Source organism: Chiloscyllium plagiosum, chromosome 19 (assembly GCF_004010195.1).
Source record: "Chiloscyllium plagiosum isolate BGI_BamShark_2017 chromosome 19, ASM401019v2, whole genome shotgun sequence".
Taxonomy (NCBI): Eukaryota; Metazoa; Chordata; class Chondrichthyes; order Orectolobiformes; family Hemiscylliidae; genus Chiloscyllium; species Chiloscyllium plagiosum.
In genome coordinates this window covers 47,841,420-47,863,554 of record NC_057728.1, presented here as the reverse complement: position 1 = coordinate 47,863,554, position 22,135 = coordinate 47,841,420, and the positions used below count along the sequence as shown (strand labels likewise).

General features: G+C 42.9%; 2 protein-coding genes across 5 annotated transcripts in view; one reads left to right on the top strand and one right to left on the bottom strand.

Annotated features, from left to right (window-relative positions):
• The window catches only part of LOC122559760 (tetraspanin-8-like), an 84,338-nt gene extending 80,069 nt beyond the window's left edge, over positions 1-4,269 (bottom strand). Inside the window, exon 1 of the mRNA XM_043709744.1 lies at positions 3,979-4,269. The gene's annotated coding sequence lies outside the window, so the exon portion shown is untranslated. The remainder of the gene's footprint in view (positions 1-3,978) is intronic.
• Positions 4,270-4,377: 108 nt separating this feature from the next.
• LOC122559759 (leucine-rich repeat-containing G-protein coupled receptor 5-like) overlaps positions 4,378-22,135 on the top strand; it is a 166,877-nt gene continuing 149,119 nt past the window's right edge. For 2 of the 4 annotated variants that reach the window (XM_043709736.1, XM_043709735.1), the window contains exon 1: positions 12,600-12,942. In XM_043709736.1, the coding sequence (XP_043565671.1) occupies positions 12,746-12,942 (197 nt within the window). In that variant the 5' untranslated portion in view covers positions 12,600-12,745. Of the gene's footprint in view, positions 5,760-12,599; positions 12,943-22,135 lie in introns of those variants that run through there. The other 2 variants (XM_043709740.1, XM_043709737.1) reach the window with 2 other exon arrangements.

Here is a 22,135-nt window from a genome sequence, read left to right as displayed (position 1 = left end):
TCCCCACTCCCACCCTCCTCTAGCTTATCTCTCCATGCTTCAGGCTCTCTGCCTTTATTCCTGATGAAGGGCTTTTGCCCGAAACGTCGATTTTGCCTGTCCTCGGATGCTGCCTGAATTGCTGTGCTCTTCCAGCACCACTAATCCAGAATCTGGTTTCCAGCATCTGCAGTCATTGTTTTTACCTAATGCCTCAGCTTCGCAACTGGAACAAAAACATGATTGGGAGATGCCGGTGTTGGACTGGGGTGTACAAAGTTAAAAATCACACAGCACCAGGTTATAGTCCAACAGGTTTAATGGGAAGCACTAGCTTTCAGAGCGCTGCTCCTTCATCAAGTGGTTGTGGAGGACACAATTGTAAGACACAGAATTTATGGCAAAAGTTTACAGCGTGATGTAACTGAAATTATACATTGAAAAATACCTTGATTGTTTGTTGAGTCTCTCATCTGTTAGAATGATCATGATAGTTTTGTTTCTTCCACATGTAAATCACAAAACTTTTTAAAAAGTTACATTCTCAGGTTAACTGTAACAATTGGTGTCAGCCAGATAAGATGTTGAAGGTGTTAGCCCCCTGTGTTCCCTGTCTATGCCATAATGTTTAGACTGATTCTAATCTAAAAAGTGAGTTAACAGATTCATGCAGTTTTTGAGCAAAGTACAATGTAACTCTGCAAGTACAAATTCACCCCACAAACGTATGTGTGTGTATCTGTGTCTGGGGTGGGGGGTTATGAGGGTGAGAGAGAGTGTATGTGTGTGAGTGCAAAGTGTCTAACTCTGTGAGAGGATGCATGCGTGTATGTGAGAAAGTGTGTGTGTGTCTGGGGTGGGCGGTTATGAGTGTCTGTGAGAGAATGTATATGTGTGTGTGTAAGAGTGCAAAGTGTTTAAGTCTGTGAGAGGATGCATGAGTGAGTGTGGGAGTGTGTGAGAGTGTCCATGTGAGTATCTGTATATCGTGTGTCTGTGGGTGTATAGGAGTGCGTGTGTGTGTCTGCCTAGGGTGGGGAGTTGTGAGTGCAAGAGAGAGTGTATATATATGTGTGTGTGTGAGAGTGTAAAGTGTCTAAGTCTACGAGAAGATGCATGTGTGTGTAAAAGTGTGTCAGGGGTGGGGGGTTGAGTGTGTCTGTGAGAGTGTATATACGTGTAAAGTGGTCTAAATCTGTGAGAGGATACATGTGCGAGTGTTGGAGTGTGTGTGTCTGTAGGCGTGTGTGTGAGTGTCTGTGTATGTGTCTGTATAGTGCAATTGTGGTCACCATTAGTTTCACATGAACCCAAGGTCCCAGTTGAGGCCCTCCCTATTGGTACGGAACTTAGCTATCAGCCTCTACTTGGCCACTTTTCGCTGCTGCCTGTCCAGAAGTACGCCTTGGAGGATGGTCAACTGAAGGTCCAAGGTCTTATGTCCTGAATCGCTGAAGTGTTTCCCAACTGAGAGGGAACACTCCTGTCTGTTGATTGTTGTGCGGTGCCCATTCATCCATTGCCGTAGCCTTTGCTCGGTTTCGCCTCGGCATCCTTGCCTGTAGCGTATGAGATAGACAACGTTGGCTGAGTCACATGAGTACCTGCCACATACATGGTATGAGGTATCCCCATGATGTAATGTTGGTGCCCATGTCCACACTCTGAAACGTCTTGCAGCGCCTACTGTGACAGAGTTGTATGGAGTTGGGCCGGGCAGTTTGCTATGAACAATGATCTGTTTGAGGTTTGGCGGTTGTTTAAAGGCAAGCAAAGGAGGTGTGGGGAAGGTCTTGGCAAGGTGCTCATCCTCACAAAAATAGAAATTGCTGAAGAAACTCAGCAGATTTGGCAGCATCGACAGAGAGAAGACAGAGTTATGTTTCAAGTCCAGTGTCCCCTGGTCTGAGTCAGTGAGACTCAGCAAAGAGAGCACACTGTAAGAGAAAACTTAAGCTCAGAAGTGAATAAACTTTCCACACTCTGACAGTCACAGCATTGCTACCACACACTGGAAATTTTAATTACTGTTAACTTCACATGTCCTAATAAAAGTGGCACATACATCCAAAACTGAAGATAAATACTGGGCAAGCTCTAACACTTTACCACTGTGCATACTGAAAAACATGCACCTGTTGAAACAAGGATTTCACTCACCATATATTGCATGAGAGTATTCGTGTTCAAGTGCAGATAAGGGAGTTCTGCATGGTTGTCCCAATTCTTCTACATTGTTGACAATAATAGGCTAATGATAGCAGGACAACCAACATGGAGTGAACTCTGGACCAAGGTGATAAACAATTCAATGAACTGCCAATATGGGATAATCAAAGTATACGTGACTCTTTTGAGTCTATTCAAGAACAGCAATGGAAATACATGGTTACATCTCACTATCAGCTGGTTATGCAGTGCCAAGATGACAGAAAATTATCCCTGGATGTCCAAGTGGAGATAATTGATGTATATATATATTAACTTGGATAGAAAATAATATGTAATGAGTTCCAGAGAGGAACTTCCAGTGACAACTACCCTCAAGGCAAAGTAATCAGAAATGGATGCCCTGATACAATGTCAGACAACCAGCCGATGAAGGAGCGTCGCTCCAAAAGCTAGTGCTTCCAATTAAACCTGTTGGATTATAACCTGATGTTATGTGATTTTTAACCTGATACAATGTAAGGCTTCAAAATATTTTTTCCTGTAATGTGATGAATTTGGCATTTCAAGTGGAATCATTCTCAAAGGCAGAGAAAAATTCATACCAAAAATGTTTCCTTAAAATATCCATACCCAATTACATTAAGGTCACAATGGCATTGCAAGAACAAGCAAGCTTGTATATGTGGCAGTTCATTGACCAGAAATCAATGTAAATATAGAATATACGACATAGATATACAACGCAAGATAGGAGCATCAGCCAAGTCAGCACAAAAGAACCACTCCAGCCTCATTATTTTTGAAGACCAGTTTATTCGCTATTACAGCAGATGACTTCTTTCTTAGTATCAACTACTTTATTAAATCAGCTGAGTTATCCAACAGTGCCATATATATCATTCCTGTAGCTTCAAAAACATGCTAGCATTAAAGTTCTAAGAGTGGGCTTACAGAATATAGTACACACAATGATTAAGTACTGAGGCAAGAGAGATTAATTGGCAATTCCACATCTCAAAGTTTCACTATTCCCAGATCAGATTAATTCAGCAAACCACCTGTACATTTCAGTGACACTTGAACAAGTAATATCATTATCCATACTATTCTTCACAATTAGTGTGTAAATAACTCGTATAAGCTTCCTAATTAAGGAAAGAATAATATTGTGATATTTCACTTATCGTAACTAGCTCAGTCTATGTTGTCTGAGGGAGTGATGCAAACTTGGCAAATATTACAGTTCTTAGAATAGGACTAAGCAGGAGGTAGCATTTCTGTTGTGTACCTTTAATGAATCTTGATTTAGCTTACCAAACGTTATTATGATGCTAGAAATATTGCTGGGATTTATTAACACAATATTATCTATCTGCTTAATGGTTTAAAGAATACATTGATCCTAAACTGAGATATATTTGGGATGTTACTAAAGACGCCAAAAACTAGTATTGATTTAAATCACATCAAATTTACAAAGCCAGAGCCGGTCATGGCTAGAATATCTACCAAATATTTTTGAACAATTTTAACCAGAAAGCATTTCAGTGTGTGGCTGTTTGAGATACAACTTATTTCATAATTCAGGGAGGCCCCTACTTCAGCTCGACTTTGGAGATATCAGTCGAGGTTAAATTTCTAATTTCTGTCGTTAATGAGCCACACCAGGTGATGTCAGTACTTCAAGCCATGTGAAAACACAGGAGTTCTTTGACGATTTGTAAAGGCAAGTTAGACTTTGTGTCTGTAAACATTCTCCACAATGCTGCAGGACTTTTCCATTGTCCAAACCCCAGGAATTCATTCCAATACCAGACAAGCACCTACCTCCTTCCTGGTCGTTGTCAATCCATTTCCTGAAGCCGGACCCCCGTCTTGAAATTCAGTTGTGTCATCTCCGGTGAGCACAAATTACATCTCCAAAAACACAGACGCACATACAAACTAATGGCTAATCCTAGTAACGTTATACCCGGTGCAAATCTTGCTCTACAGAAACCTTATAATTAGGAGGAATAAACCATTGAAAGCAAAGGGCATCAGTCAACCTGTAGGGAAAAGTCACCTCTTTTAGCTGTATTAACTGATAAACTGTGAAAATGTCCCTTAACAGCAGGGGATTGAAGCTGACTAGTACAGCATTCAACACCTGGTTGTTATAATTTCTCATCAGTAAAGCCAAAAAGAAACTTAAACTTGCATTCGGTGTGCTTCTTATTGAAGTGCTTTGCTGTGATGGCGAATCAAGGGCTACATGCTTTGACAGAGTGAGATATTTCGGAATAATTTGGGGATGTTTTAAGTTCTTTACGCAGTTGGGAATGGAAAAAGCGTCAAATTGTTGGAAATCATTACTGCTACATTGGCTCCGGGCTAAAAAAGCGTTATTAAGTGTGATTTTTTTTTTTGGTTTTAAAAGTTTAATGTGTTTCAGTGCAAAGCAGATTTCACTTTGCCTGAGTGACAAGCATTGTCTGACACTTTACTGAAATCGCTAGAAACAGGATGAGTGTAATTGAATTTCTGCACTGCCCCCAATTTCAGTTGTGAGGGTGTTCTAATGTATCAGCCAGTGTTTGTGGGGGAGGCGGAGAGGTGAATTTTTGAACTTGGTTTCCTTTTTAATGTTAAAGTTTTGAGGTTGTAAAATACCTTGTCTAAGGCATAGATTTAAAACAGCTTCTTGTACCAGACGAACACTTCGATTGGGTGGCTCAGGTTAGACGTGCAGCATTGCCTACCTGTTTGTTTTGAATTTATAATCAATACTAACTACGGGTTGATAAATTCTGCTACTGCAATTGTAAAGAATACGTCCAATGTTGTTTCAAAGGGAATCTTTTAATTGTTAATTACAATGGGTGGATACCCCAATTATAATGTCTTTTTAGTAACAGTTCAGAGAGGGCTGCCTTTACTCATTGAACAATATTGGCAACAGATGCCCGCGCGCCGTCTCCAAATGTCAATGGTTACTTTTGAAATCTTTTAGTTTTCCAACCAAAATAAAATGAACCTGGCTCTGGGATCTCGCATCACTCTCACAAGCAAGTCTTAATAGTCTCAACCTTTGCCGTGAGATCTAGGTACTGTTCAAGTCCCTCCCAAAACGAGCGACAAACCAGTGTTTGCCCTGTCATGTCTCGACGGAAGTTTTCATTTCAGTCTACAAAGCACTGAACTCTGTGATATTTCACGGACTGGGCTAATTTGAAAGTCTACGTGGAAAGAGGTGGGAATGATTCCAATGTGTGTTCCTTCAGCCAGCTGAAGCCGATAGATCTCATTAATTAGCAATGACCCTACTGCCATGTTTATTTATTTTAGACACCCTGCCATCTAATTCCATCAGTAAAACTTCATTTCTTTAACATCTCAATTTGGACCTGAAAAAAACACTGTAGTAACGAACACTTTAATGACCCCCCCCTTTCCCCTGCCATCTTTTTCAACTTTGGAAGCCTAATTAATCGAAGCTGTTTCTGAAAGTTCAAATTGACTGTTTTCTCTGAGGAGTTCCACTCTGGTAAAATCCTTTTACAGAGATTTTAAACAGACCTCCTCGCTTGGAACAGGACAGCTCCTTTTGGATACATCCCAGAAAAAAGGTATTGGAACTTGCCGAACTTTAAATTACCCATTCACTCAAATTCAGAAAGAGAGGTCGCCAGTCACATGTCACGATATAATCACACCAGAGCTGCATAGAATTAAATTCCAGTCTACTCCCAGTCGAGGGGTGGAACTTGATTTCCCCATTGTATTGCAGAAACTTTCAACACGAATTTGAAAGACTGTCTGATTTTAAGACGCGTATCTACTGGGATGATATGCATTGTCGTGAAAGTGGTTAGATACGTACCTCGAGGGATATACCGACATTGAAGTGCATTGAACTTACAGGAATATACACGAATAGATGTCTAGATAAATGGATATGCAGAAAAATAATTCGATTACTTCCAGTGTGGAACCAGGCCCTTCGGCCCAACAAGTCCACACCGACCCTCCGACGAGCAACCCATCCAAACCGTTCCCCTACACCTAACACTGTGGGCAATTTAGCATAGCTAATTCACCTAACCTGCACATCTTTTGGACTGTGGGAGGAAACCGGAGCAAACCCACGCAGACACGGGGAGAATGTGCAAACTCCACACAGACAGTTGTCTGAGGTGGGAATTGAACCCAGGCTGTGAGGCAGCAGTGCTAAACACTGTGCCACCATGCCACCCACAAATAAGTACCACGCGCTGACCAATTGCACAACTGGAACTGTATGGTATACTCTAATAGCTATCTACTTCCAGCAATATGCACTGAAATGGAAGTGCACTTTGATGGATATGTACTGCGAGATATGTAGAATGTTGGATATGTGCTTTAATAGTCATGGACTGTCAGGAATGTGTGAATATGAAATGGATATGTATATATTGATGGATATGTCCTGTGGTGGATAAGCATTTATATGGATATGTAAGCTGATATAATTCGAGTTTGTACTGCCATAAACTTGTAGACAACTTATGCAAAATTGTAACACTTTTGGGCTTACAAACCGCTACTTTCCCCCTTTTTGTTTTGAAACTATATCAGTAGCTGCCGATAGCTGTGGGTGCGAATTTCTCTTTCTGTTAAGAGGAGGATTGATAAGGTCAATACCACCCACGAAAAGACTTACGGACTTTGGTAATAATGACGCCACTTTTTACATGCGTTCGAATACGAATTTAATCCTTTAGAATATCGATTTGGGAGATAATGAAATAACTATCCGACGAGCAGGCGCTAATTTCGATGTCGATCTATTAGTTATTTAACAATTTTTTAAAAAGCGTTTAATTGGGAAAGAACCGCTGTCTCTTAGGGGACGATATGCCAAAGCTCACTTTCAGTCCTGAAACGTTATAGCACTCTCTTCACAAGGGGTGGAAAGGATGAGAATGTTAACGGTTTGGGGCATGTTTCGCAACGAATTTGCTGAAGTGGTTCACTTGGGATTGCATGGGTGAGTGGGGTCGGTTCCTGGTCTGTTTCACACCTGACATTCAGTCCTCCAGCCTCTGGCTCGAAACTGTTTGGTCCATATCTCCACACTCCCTCCTTCTCAGCCAGTCGTCATCTCGGAGCGGAGAGGTCCCCTGACACCTTTCGGTTTTTTTAAAAAAACAAAATTGGTCTTTCGTTCTGCTTTCCCGAACCCCTTCGCAGTTTCGCTGTTTACTCTCGTCTCGTTCAGTTTCAGCTTCGAGAAACCGAGCCACGCCAACCGGACAAAACAAAACGGAAATTTTCCAGCCTTCCAAGCATTCACCTTCCACGTATTCACTGTGCTATTTCATCATCCCCAACTTCAATCCCCCCTCTTTAAATTCTTAATACAGAGTCTGAAGTCACACGACACCAGGTCATAGTCCAACAGCGTCGCTTCCCCTGACGAGGGAGCAGCGCTCGGAAGCTTGTGATTTCAAATAACCTGATGCCGAGTTTTTGACCTTGTCCACCGCACTCCAACACCGGCACCTCCACATCATGGCTTGTTTTACAAGGAACTGGAGATGTTAGTGTAACAAAGATTAATGAGAAGGGGGAGTCTTGTTTGGAATTCTCAACACCGTAGAAGTAATTTATGTTTTTTTTTGTTTACTGATACTAATTATTGCGAGTTTTAACGATTCAAATCGTATGCACTAAGTAACATGAATGTACGTACTCCAATTCTGCATCCTGGCAACGCTACCGCACATATGACCGAGGTCTAATGTAAAGCAAGTCCTGGCAACGCGTAGCACCAATGTATATTATTGTGATTTGGAGGAGCCGGTGTTGGACTGGGGTGTACAAAGTTAAAAATCACACAACACCAGGTTATAGTCCAATGGGTTGATTTGGAAGCACTGGCTTTTGGATGCTGTTCCTTCATCAGGTGGTTGACGACCCAGTGTTGTGTGATTTTTAACTTTGTCTTATTGTGGTTGCGTTGTACAATATAAAATATTCTAGTTGCCAATCTAGTTAATGCTGCACTGTTGCGCTGTGAGAAGATTATTTGCGGGTGTTGGTATCTTGTAATGCTGAGACCAATGGCAAGGGCTTCAGATCTCTGTGGAACTTCTGGTCAACTTTCCCAGTCTCTAGAAAAGGTATTTGTTCTCAGAAACTCCACCAAGCCCCCACCCCAGCCCTAGAATAAACTGTATTCAAGCGGAACGGTTATGTTTTATTTTGAATGAAAGGATCTGGACCTCGAGATGTCGGAGAGAAACAATATGCCCCGTTACACACCGGCACTCCCCATGTTCCAGGTTGCTCTCGCTGATGCTGGCGGGGCATAAAAGAAGCAAGAGCAAACTTAGGAAAGTTATAGGTTTTGTTTAGGTGGCCTCCGAGGGCGGGAGGTGGGTACCCTGCTGGGATTTTTTTCTTCATGCTGTATGATCCACACTTCTTTTTCTGGTTTGTGCTATGTTCATTTTAAGTTTAGGGAGGTTGCGGTTTTGCGGAGATTTATGAAGAACTATTGGCTCAGTTCAGTTGGAGTGGTGTGTGTTTTTCAAGGGTGCACCGTTTCACGGTGTTTTGCTCTCCGGGATCAAAAACTGGACGCTTGACATGGACCTCCGTCACTTCAGAAGAACCATATTCGACTTGAAACGTTAGCTCGGCTTCTCTCTGCACAGCTGCTGCCAGAACGGCTGAATATTTCCAGCACACTCTGATCTTATCTCGTGAATCTTTACCTCATCGGACCGCTGCCTTTGTCCTCGCTTGCAAACCGATACAGAAAAATAAACAGCGGTTCTCAGTCCGTCCTGTCACTCCTTACACAGGTCACCCCTCCCTCTTTCTCAAGCTGCTGTGTGCCATGTTCCCCATTCGCTTTGACGGAAGAATGCTCAGCAAAATGAAACGAGCCTGTTATGTTTGACATCAAGTGTGGAATTGCATAACTCGTTGTGATACTGCTTCACAGGAGACTGGTATTTTCGATGGACTGGTAGTTCAGAGAGCCAGGCTAAGGCTCGAGGGGAGTGTGGTGCTGGAAAAGCACAGCAGGCCCAGCAGCATAAGAGGGGTTTAGAGAGGTTAGATGGCGGCGCATGGCTGCAAGTGTGGAGTGGAGGATCTGGAACCCTTTCTGGAGATTTTGAATTTGTTGTAGGTCCTGATTGCCCTGTTCAGATCCAAATTCTGTTGGTCTGAATGTAGTCTGGAGGCCACGTGGGATCAGTTGGTTCGGGTAGGCAGGCACTGAGAAAGGAGGTATGGCGAGTGTGTGTTTCAGGACGTGGCTGAGGAGCTCCAGGGTAGAGACACACCATACTCTCCAATCTAATCATCCTGGATGCTGCATTTTCCAGCACCACACTCTGGATTCTAATGTCCAGGATACCCAATCTGCTCTAGCCTACATGTGACTCCAGGCCCACTGCAATGTGGTTGACTCTTAAATCCTCTAGGGCAAAACAAACCTCAGTTGTACCTAACTGCTAAAGGATTGATAAAAGGAATGAGTCAGATCACTGACCAAGCAACCTGAAACAAAAGCATAAATAGAAATTGCTAGAGACCCTCTGCCCCTCTGAACATAGACACTACAAAGTCCTTCTTGTTAAGATTTAATAGTTTTAACATTATTAAAATTGGGACAGCTGGCTCACAGAATAGTTAACCAATAGTCTGACATTGTCATTCTCACAGAACCATACCTTACACATAGTCTCACAACCACCACCATCACCATCCCTGGATATGGCTTGTCCCAGAGGTGGTCACACTGTGGTATACAACCAGAAGGGAGTTGCCCCGGGAGTCCTTAACATTGATTCTGAATCCTATGAAGTCTTTTGATATTAGGTCTAACCTAAAGAAATCTCCTATTGCTCTAGCACCTCCTCTCCCCCATCCAGCCTCTCCACCAAGTCAGTGCTGCTCCATTTGAACCACCATTTGGGGGACGTGTTGAGGGTGTTGAGTGAATAGGGTGTACCCTGGATGAGGGATAGATTCACAAAGGACATAGCTGCTGGACTGGTCATGCAGCAGGTGGTGAGAGAACAAACAAGATGAAATAAGTTACTTGATCTCATCCCCACCAATTTACCTGTAACAGATGCATCCACCGATGATGGTAATAGTGGGAGTAAGCACCATGCAGTCGTTGCAGCAACAAAGTCCCATTTTCACATTGAGGATTCCCCCCTCATATTATAACAGTACTATTCAAAACCTATGCCATTTAAGATTGGGCATTGATAAGGCACTGTGGGCCTGTGCATTTAAGTACAGTCTAAAACCTCATGGCCCATTACTTGTCCCACTCTAGCATTATTAACAAGTCAGGGGATCACCTCTGGCTCAATGAGCACTGAAGGACATGCCAGGAGCAACACTTAAAAATGAGGTGCCAGCTCAGTGAAGCTACAACACAGGACTACCAGATATAGCAAGCTGTGGCTACAAAAGTAGCTCACAGGTTAAGAGAAAGTGAGGACTGCAAATGCTGGAGATCAGAGTCGAGAATATAGTGTTGAAAAAGCACAGCAGGTCAGGCAGCATCCAAGGAGCAGGAAAATTGACGTTTTGGGCATAAGCCCTTCATCAGGAAACTGATGAAAGACTTATACCCAAAATATTGATTCTCCTGCTCCTCGGATGCTGCCTGACCTGCTGTGCATTTCCAGCACTATACTCACCAGTTCCCAGGTTAGGAATTCTCTCTTCACAGCTGCTGCCAGAACTGCAGAATATTTACAGCATTTTCTGTTTTTATCTTGTGAATCTTGACCTCATTTGATGGCTGCCTTTGTCCTCACCTGCAAACCTACTCTCCCTACACAGGAAAAGGAAATTTTCCATCCATGCCTGAAGCAGGAAGCAACCAACCTATTATCTCCTCAGAGGATCAACCACCTACAAGGGAGAAGTCAGGAGTATGATTGAATGTTCACCAATTGTTTGGATTAGTCCAGCTCCAAAAACATTCAAGAAGCTCAATACTTTCCAGGACAAAGCAGCCCACTTGGTTGGTACCTGTCTAACATTCAGCATTCAGTCCCACCACAGCTTATGCCCAGTGGCATCAAAATGCACCGAAATAATACACCAAGACAGCACTTTCCAAACCATGACCTCTACCATATAGCAGGATAAGGACGCAGACACATGAGAACACCATCACCTTTATCTGCCTTTCCATGAGATACCACTTCCCGGAGTGCTCCTTCCTTGGCCCTGGGGGAAAATCCTGGAGCCTTCTTCTTGGCAGCATTGTGGGTGCCCCTGTGTCACATAGATTACAGCAGTTTAAGATGACAATCCTCACCTGGACAACAAACAACAGAAGAGAATGCTGCTAGTATTGAAGGGGATGGGTGGAAGCAGTGGAGTTGCTTATCTAAGGGCCTGTTTCCACACTATAGGTAATCTAATAACATTTTAAAAAATGAACTGTCCTCCTTAAATGTTGAAATCCTTTGATAGGTTTGGCAAAGTTTTTTGTTTTTCCAGTTAATATCCACTGAGGTTGACTTTCAGATTGTCCTACCTAGGTTTGATACATTTAGTGGCTCTGCAGGCTATAGGATATTGCCTTTGGAGGTGGAATCCCCCATATCAATCACAGGACCCACCTAGTGAAGCTTCGTCCTGATGAGCAAGCTCTGATATCATAAATGTATGATTTTGCAAATAGAAATGAGACTGCTATGTTAACGCTATTGTCAGAGTTATTATTTTATATTCGCGTCCTTATTTGAGGTGTTTGGGGGTTCTGTTTTATTTTAGAATGTGGGCGTCGCTGGCTGGCCATAATTTATTGCCCGTTCCTAGTTGCCCTCGTTGCTGGCGAGCTGCCTTCTTGCCGTAGATTAAGAGCCTGTTGTGTTCGTACTTTAAACGATTTCTATAATCCGGACAATATAAAACAAAGAACTGCGGATGCTGCAGATCTTAAACGAAAACAAAAATTGCTGGAGAAATTCAGCAGGTCTGGCAGCATCAGTGGAGAGAAAAGCAGAGTTAATGTTCGAGTCCGGTGACCTACTGAGTTTCTCCAGCAGTTTCTGTTTATGTTCCAGAATCTGGAGGTGGTTTCTAGTTTGAAGGTTTTTGTTAGATGTCGAATGCTGCTTTGCACTTGCATTGTGAACCTGCCTCTCCTGAGCAGTCAGGTTTCAGCCTGGGGGTGGTTTTTATTTTCTGGACGGGGCAGTCCGGGGCGCTGGGCTTTGCAATTTGCACTGGGCTCGTTGCTCTGGGGAGATGATTGACAGGTACCCTGGAGAGACACCCTGTCTCGCGGTTCTTCCCCCGGGAGTCTCGCAGGTGATTGGAGGATAGGAGGCGGGACGGTGGTGCCCCGCCCTTTAGGAGGGTGTACACACCAGTGGGCGGGGACACCCCGGGGGAGGCGGGACTGATTATTTAAAGGGACCGCCGCAACTTGCAAAGCTGGAGTTGCTGCTGCAGCTGGCCAGGAATGTGGCACTGGCACTGAGCAGAGTGACAGATCCAAGTGCCTCCTCGCCACCCCCTCCACCTGCAAACTCGAATCTCCAGGCCCTCCTACTCCCTCCGACTGCATCCAGCCATGAGGGGACTGCTGCTCCGGCTCTCCTTGCTCCTACTGCCGCTGCCCTGGGGCTTCCCTTCCGGCGGCCAGCCCAGGAACAGCGGCTGCCCGAACCCCTGTCACTGCGAAGAGGATGGCGTCCTGCTGCGGGTGGACTGCTCCGATCTGGGCCTGGACTCGATCCCTGCTAACCTCAGCACCTTCACTTCCTACCTGTAAGTCTACCAGTGCATGCAATGACAGCCGTGCCGCAGCCTGGATAACCTGTCTCCAGATTGTGTCAATCAGACGTTCAAGTCTCTCAAAGTCACCAATGGGAAACATTGCCCACAAAGTATCAGAGATGGCTAGTTAATGCAGACCATTGTACACTGTCAGGATCTTTCTCCATCTCAAACTGTAAGGTAGTCAAAGTTATTTCACTTGTCACAGAATGTGTGTCTGTGTGTGTGAGAGAGAGAGCTCCACCGCCCAGGTCTCTAGATTATCTCACAGGGCTGATGGAGCACCGCGCCCGTCACCCGGAGCAGAGAGGGCAGGTTGCACTCTCGCTAGCCCAAAGCGCAGCTCCAAGCTGCAGGCGTTCACCTGAACCACTATCATTGTGGCGCCTTGGTTTTAAATGCCCCCCCCCCTCTCTCCCCTCCATCCCACCTCGCTGATCAGGGAGTGCGCTCTTGCAAAGGTGGTCCAGCTGAGGGATTCCTCGCTGCGCTCTCTTTCTCTCTCTCTCGAGGAAGAAATCGCCTAAATCTGCTCACATCAGGAGAGATTGTGCTCCTTAAACGTTCACAGGTCCCCGGGGTCATAGACTGACACCCTGGAGGGTGACTTTTTGTGGGGGCAATTGGGTACAAAATTGGAAACCGTGGGAAGAGTGCAGGGCTCTGGAGAGGGCACTCCCGCAGTTAGAATGGACCCAATGGGCCGAGTGGCGTCCCCAGCGCTGGCTGCTTCCCCCCGGGAATGATGGAAGACACTGACATATTTCGGTGCAGGACGTGGTTATCACATAAACGGGAAAGTTGCGGATTCCCGAGGTCGAGAAGCGAGTGAGATTGTTTTTAAAAAAATCCCCCGTTCGGGAGCTGAACCGGGGGGAACAGCGTCAAATGCGGCACTTGTGAGAGATAACATTCTCCCATCGGAATGGCCAGGGACTGCCTCAGTACACGTGTGTGTGTGTGTGCAAAATGTAACTGAATTCAATGGGAATTATAAAACCAGCGAGGAACCAGCTCTGTACCACACTGCTCAAGCTAACTGGCCATTTAAAAACTATTTGCAGTTCATGGATTAAACTTTCTAAATGTTTTTAATGTCTGCTACCAGCATTGAAAGACCTAAACTTTATAATTCAAGTTCCAGATCTTGGGTTAATATTTCAACCTACTTTCCACAAGGGCCTCATATTGTTCCGGGGGCAGTTTTAAGTGGATGGGGGGGGGGGGGGGGGGTCTGTTTTATGAATGAAAAGACGGGGTGTTCCCCTGCATTAACGGCGTCGCTGCGGTTTGCTGAGTGCATTGGGTAGGGCCGCTGAAGACGGCGAGGTAGGGGATTGCTCGCAATCTCCCAGTATCGTATCACTTTCACCCAGAGAGGGCGAGGAGGCGAGCGGGTCGAGCAGAACGAGAGCTCGAAATAATCAACTTTTCCACCTCAGTGGCGACATTCGAGCGCTCCAGCGACCACCCTTCCCCCTTCCCCCTTCGGGGCTCGGCACACAGAGAAATCTTTGGAGCTGCAGAAGCGAGCGAGCAGCCCTCCTGAAAGTTGGCTCAAACAGGCTCACAGAGAAACCACCCTCCCCCGCCACCACCAAAATCCACAAGAGAGTCCAGCAACCTCACTGTACTTCCACACTTTTAAACAGTTTATTCCTCACGTTTACTGTGTGAGAGAAAAATAATCCAAAAAAAAAGGATGCGAATTAATCCAAATAGTTCATTTGCACCTCATTGTATAGTGCTGAATGCATGTGGAAACTCTCTCGCTCTCCCTCTGACTGACAACTGATCTCTTCGAGTAATGTTTGAGCAGCGCTCCCAGTTTCTGGACGCCTCCTCCGCTTTTGGGCAAAGCTGTTGTGTCAGATCGAGGGCTAGCCGCGCATCAAAAGAGATATCTCGGCGCCGCGGAAAAAGGCTGGACTGAAAACACGAATGAGTTGATCAGAGCTCTTGCACATTTCCCATAGCAAGTGTCCACGCTCTGCCCAGCGCTTTGCGGAGTAGACGGGTTTATAGAAACAGCTGGGCCGACGGTAAATGTGCCGTTTCCCTGCTCACTCTGGACAAGCGTCGAGCAGTATCCTTACTATTGGGGAATCTGAAACGCGACATCTCCACCTACCTTCATGCCAGTGTGATTTAAAAAAAACAATCGAACAAAAGCAATTTCCGGGCAGCTTTTTGTTAAAAAAAAATCTGATATGGCGTAAACTTTATCTGAAACTGCAAAACATTTAGTCCTTTGGGAATTGTGTGTGATGGACTATACCTCGCCCCCTGTTTTTTTTCTGGTTTGATGCGTAACTTTTTTGCTCTGCATTCATCCATTCGAAACTTGCCCACACCAAAGTGAAATGTCCTTAAAGTCTGATTCTTCCAAAATAAATCAACAGTTTGTCTCATACAATGTGCAGCAAATAGAATCCTGTCGGTTCACTAACAAGGTAACATAAACAGTCCTGCCCTATGTATGTTCTTGTTTAAATCTGACTTTTTGAAACAGCGTCACAATATGAATTGCATTAAGATTCGTCTTGAGGGAATCTAATAGCCTAAGGGCCTGCTTTCTCCTCCAAATTCTCAACAACTAAAGCTTCTCATTCCAGAAGCCCGTTGTTCGGAAAATAATTCGGTTCATATGGTAAAAAATGCTACACATTATCTCCTGCCTCTGGTTGATGGAAGGGCAGAAAAATGTGTGGCCGGAAAAGCGCAGCAGGTCAGGCAGCATCCAAGGAGCAGGAGAATCGACGTTTCGGGCATAAGCCCTTCTTCAGGAATCCTGATGGAAGGGCAAACAGGGAAAGCATAATGTTCTGTGCTGGGGCCAAACAATGGAAGTTTGCATTTTGGGAGGTGACGTTCTGATTGTTTAGCTGAAGCTCTGGGTGACGAAGGTCGCCTGATTCCAGCAGGGAAAGGATGAATCCTCTTGAACAGGCTGTCCTATGAACTTTGTGAATTCATTCGTTCCTCCTTTGAAGCAACAGCAGCATTTTCAGTATCTGCCCTCTGCCAATGCAGCATCAGCTTCTTGTCACCTTGAAACAGCAAAAAGTAGAATTTAAAAATGATTAGATTACTTACAGTGTGGAAACAGGCCCTTCGGCCCAATAAGTCCACACCGACCTTCCGAAGAGCGACCCACCCAGACCCATTCTCCTACATTTACCCCTTCACCTGACACTACAGGCAACTTAGCATGACCAATTCACTTAACCTGCACATCTTTGGACTGCGGGAGGAAACTGGAGCACCCAGAGGAGACTCTCACAGCCAATGTGCAAACTCCACACAGACAGTTGCCCAAGGCAGGAATTGAACCCAGGTGTCTGGCGCTGTGAGGCAGCAGTGCTAACCACTGTGCCACCGTGCCACCCAAATCCTCTGTGATAGACAAGTATGAGAATATGAAAAGCCACTAACTTAATTTGAGGAAAAGGCTGGATAAATTAGGATTCATAACATTTATTTAACACAACAAATATATTTGTCATTCTTCTGAAATTTGTATATTTTTAATCTAAACTTAAATGGTTTTGTCCACCTAGACCAAACCTCTCAAGACTAGGTTAATATTACTTTCAGCGACATCTCGTGTACTCTCTGGGGGTATTTTATTAAATCTGTTATCAGAATGAATGAAAATAAAAATAATGTTATAGTTGAACATAGCTTCATGTTCAAAAGTGCTTTGTATTTTGAATTATTTCTGCAAAGTAGTTGCTATAGCACTTTAAGCACATCTTGCATGTAGCAAAATCCTGCAAACAGTGCATAGATAAATGAATGACCCACTCAATTCTTGATGGATGGCATGCATGTTAACCATACCCTTTCTCATACCATGAGGTAGTTTACATCCATTGAAACAGGGTAAGTGTGCATTACTTTAACATTTGCCTGAAAAGCAATTCTTCTATCAATGTCATACTCCCTCAGACTACCTTGAAATGTCATTCTATATTACATGATGACGTCTCTGGAGTGGGTGTTCAATCCACAATCTGCTGTACCAAAGTCAAGAATTCTAACACTGGACCATAGTTGAAAAAGGCAAAGCAAACTTTGGGAGGTGAAGTTGTTGTGTTGGTATGAGTTTAAAGAGATGAGACAATGTTGGCTTTTACAAGCTGTTTCTCCCTGTCCACACAGTGGAAGCAGGGGACTTATTCCATATTTGGATGGGTACATGTAACACAAAAGAGCGGAAAAGTGAGGTGACATCAATTTGCCAGGAAGGCAGTTCAGACAGTGTTGATTAACTCAAATGCAAACTAGATAGTTTTCTTTTAGGAAAGAACATTTTAAAATATGATATAAAAATAGTTGCAGACCTAACATGAGACTACTGAGAAGGAATCAATTACTTGAGACATGTGGTTTCCAAATTTTTCACAACTTGCATTTCTGCTCCTCATTCCAGGGGTTTGATAAAGACTAATTGGTAACAATTGGTAAATCAACAAGTCCATTATTATTGTATCCTATAATTATCTAGAAGGGGTGCTTGTAGTAGTGGCTGTACCTCTGGATGGTTGGAGGAAGAACGCCTCATCTTCCGCCTAGGAACCCTCCAACCACAAGGGATGAACTCGGATTTCACCAGTTTCCTCACTTCCTTCTCCTGTTCCCTGGATGCTGCCTGACCTGCTGCGCTTTTCCAGCAACACATTTCCACCTCTGGACCATAAGCCTGGGTTCCAGTCCCAACTGTTCAGGAGGTGTGTAACGACATTTCTGGAGAGGTTGATTAGAAACCATCTAGGAAAAGTCAAGGCAAGCTAGCTATCCCAGCCCTCCCATTGCTATATAAGCTGACAATGCACAGTATTAGGGATGTCTGAGATATGTGTGTCTTTGCTGAATGTGAATATAAGGCACCATGAGATTCCATCCCTCAAATGGCAGTGGAACACTGGAAACATAATAAGAGCTGACAGTTTATTCACAATAACATTGATGCTAGCAATGCAGAAACAATACATTTTTAATCATCCAAAGTCATTTATGCATTTGAGCCTGTAGAGTGTAACATGTTGCTTACATAAAGTATTATTTTAACCGCCATGATCCAATAAGGAATAATTACGATGAGCGCATTAATACTTTTGGTTCATATGCATCCATAGTTCAATCTTCCAAATACAAAAACTCTGAATTGTTATAAAAACAATCTGAACACCCTGCAGTAGTTCTATTCAATCAATTTGTTTTGAACTTCAGTGTAGATTATCTAGGCTTTTGCTGAACCCTTTTTGCATTCTGTCTTACATTCCAGCATTATAACAGAATCCCGCCTTATAAAGTACAGTTCAAGGCTAGAAGGTGCTTTCAGACATCCTGAGATCGTGAAAGTTGCTATATTAATACAAGCTTTACTTTATATATGGTAGCCCAGATTGCGCAGTGGTAATGATAGTGAAACTATCAGCAACATCTGGAGTTTGACATGTGCAGACAAATTGAGAAATCACTGGCAGTAATTTTGTGCTTCTTGACAGGTTGTATACTCACTGCCAGTGTCCACCCAGACAGTAATCAATTATAAATCATTGAACTGATGATAATTCCATTTTTATGCTTTTAATTTTCACTGTAAAAACTTGACACAGTCACACCTTGTTGAATGAGGTATCAGTGAGTTTTTAATGGCATAAAAGGTTCACAATTACTGCTAAACGAGCCTGAGGGTAATCTACTGCAACTAAAAGGTAGAAAATGCTGATTATACTCAGCAGCTCTGGTATTATCTGTGGGGAAAGAAGCTGAGTTAGCGTTTCAGGACAGTGATCTTACATCAGAGCTTTCAGCAGCCTGAAATGTTAACAATACGTTTGTCTCCCAAGATGCTTCCAGACCTTCTGTGTATTTCCAGCCTTTTCTGCTTTCATTTCAGATTTTCACTATCCACGTATTTTGCTTTTGAATTTTTCCTTTCCTTCTACGAGTGCCCAAAGTCAAGCTTGCTCCCCCCGGATTTTCAAATCATGCACCAGGACAGCAAGTCCCAGAATACCTGAGAATAAGCAGATGCAACCTACGTTGCATGCTATTGCCTTCCAATATTGAGAAGAGGGGGAAGGAGGGATAGACAGAAATGTCAGTCTCTGAAAGTTTCACGTTTCAATTTCTGCTCAATACTGTTGGCAATTCTTAGTTGGTGCAACAATTGGGGTGTCACCTTTAGCCTTAACTGAGAAGGAAGAAGAGGAGAATGAGCCAACCCCTGATTACAATTCTATCATTTCTTCTGGAAAGTGTCAACCTGGATTGTTTCAATTGGTTTAGCAGTGATGTCCCAGTAGTCAAATAGCTAGCTTCTCGTCACTGTCATGGGTATTAAACAAAATTTACCACTTGAATTAAGAATCAACAAATTGTTAGCAGCTGCAGAACTGAGAGGTGAGGAGACAATTTATGGGTGGGTGAAGGAAAATGGTTACATGCAATTCTATCTTGGTGGTAGAATGACAATAATTACATATTTTTAAAATGCTGTAAACAGAAGATGGGGAACTGCACATCTTCAAACATTGACATGGTTTATTGTTTCCAGAGATCTGCTTAATAAATTGCACAGCAGACAGTCTGTCATCATTGATCTCAAAAGCAGATTCATGCAAATGTTTAAATTTTCAGTGCTTTGAACTAATCATGTGCCATGTAAGTGCAACTTCCTGCAAACCTAAGTAATATACATTTAGGTGTCTAACATATACATGTCAAGTTTATGTTTCTATGCAGCAATACTTTGGTTTACCAAGTTGAACAGTGTTTGAACCAATCAATCTTATAGACATTTTGAACTGGCCCAGTGCCCTAAATTCCTAATTTTCTTCTTTAAAATTTTATGATGCACACAAGGGCATGATTCGAGTACCATATATACTCGTGTATAGATCGATTTCTTTCATAAGTTGACTCTTTATTTTTGGCCAAAAAATCTGGTATTTTTCATATACCTCATTTATAAGTCAGCCCAGTTTTTCAGGTGTCTCTTCCTGACCATGAATTGTACGTTGTACAAATACCCCCAGTAGATGGCCTGACCACCTGCTGGTATGCCTACTAACTTTTGTACATATGTGTAGACCTACATGCACTTTACAGTACTGGTAACTGGAATATGGTATGACAGTACCATTCTACCATAGCAGGCAGAATTAAAACACTTATTTTGTAGATAAGTATACAATAATGGCCATAATTCCTTTTTCCTTTTGTTGTTTATTATTTTATATAGAGATCTGGCTCTTATTTGTCTATTTTTGACTAATGTCAATCATTAATTTCATCCTCTTGAAAACAATACCTCATGTATAAGTCAACTTCTAATTTCAGGCTTAAAAATAGTCTTCAAAACTCAACCTATACATGAGTATGTATGGTATATGTTACTGTTTGCAATATTAATGCATAATGTTTCATGCAATTGTAATCCATTCCCAGATGCTTTAAAAAAGTAACTAGTTCTCCTAACGGTTTGAGCAGAGGTTCAGAGCTAACATTCCTAAAATTGAGTTGGAAAATTGAGTTTCTGCTCTATTCCTGATACTAACTGGAAACAAGTGTCTTTAAATACTGACTTTATATTCAGGAAGGTACTCAGTGTCACCAAGATCATATTAAAGTTTTAAGTAATTCTCCAATGTCTAGATGAGTTAACTCATCATCAAGCAGTTGAACCAAGGAGCTAGGCAAAGTGTGGGTCTCAGATACAATTCTAGACTGAGTGAATCAGTCAGAGTGCTACAATTGGAATTAATAGCCAAGGGTTTAGAATGACATGTATTGTCATGTTGACCACTGTTCGGAGGTCCATGCTAGAAATAAACATGTGCATGAGTGACGAGAAGACCATGGTTATCCAATGATTGAATGGTCTGTCACCAATGATTGCCAAGAGTCACAATGAGTTCCAGTCTACTGTGGAACAATACTCAGGGTCAAACCCCAGCAAGGAGAACTGGAGATAGAGAACTTTGACAAGAGGAGTAAATAAATGACAAGGAGTTTTAATTTCTTAAAAAAGATCTCCCAGATTGCCACATTTTTAATAATTATACACTGTATTGCATGTGACTGATGAGGCTGAGTCAAAGCGATGGCTGGGATGTTGGGCAAAATTCACAAAATGGGCTTTATTGTCTTCAGATATTCATTGTTGATCACTTCAGGGACTTGAGAGGAATCTCTCAAGATTTTTACGCATTTGATTTGGTCTGAGGGGTTTTAACATCTATCATGAGTGCCTTCTAAGAAGCTGTTTTGGGAAAAGGAGAAGGTGGGAGCATTGGAGGTTGAGTTGCCTGGTCCAAAATGTATTGATGAGGGGTTTTCATGTGCATTCACATTAAGTGAGATTGTAACTTTACTTACTTCTATGGCACTTTGTTTTGACTGAGAAATAGATGAAATCCCAATCATTATAGAGTCATTAAGTTTTGGCTTCACTGGAGGCTCACTGATGTTACTTAGTATGGTGATAAAATGTCTGTAAATGAACCTTCCAGCTCTGCAAGCAAACTTACATTTGGTCATTAAGTTATTGCAATACTGAAGGAAGCCATTCAGTCCATCAAGTCCAACCTGGATGGATCTGCATTTAAAATTCCTTTTCTGAGTAAAGAAGACCCATTAGAACAATACTAACAATTGGTAACAAAATGTGTCAAGCAACTAAGTACAACAGACTTTGTGTCCTTCAACCAGTCCTCTGAACTTACAAAATGAGAATTTTGGTGATGCTGTGATGAACTGGACATAAGACATATTCTCCACTTCATAAAACTTTGATCAGTATTTTACCAATGTCGGCTCAGTTTGTGCAATTCCAGTACAGCAATCCAGGATTGTATTAAATCCACTAATAGCATTAATTTGTAAAAGAAACTACAATGCCACCCAGAAATCAATGCCTGTTTTATGATCTATCAAAGCTTCTGTCTACCAACTGGAGCCAGTTTAACACAAATTAGTAACAACCAACATTTTAGCTCACAATTCCAGTGTACCCTCCCCCAACCCCACCACCATAGCCCACCAATTATGTATTAATTTCACCTCACTTTTCCACATCCTGTAATTTAGTGTGGACAATTGACAGAAGACAATGAAGCAAAAGTTAAAACCCTGTGGTTGCATTCAGTCCTTCGGAACTCATACCTGGAGA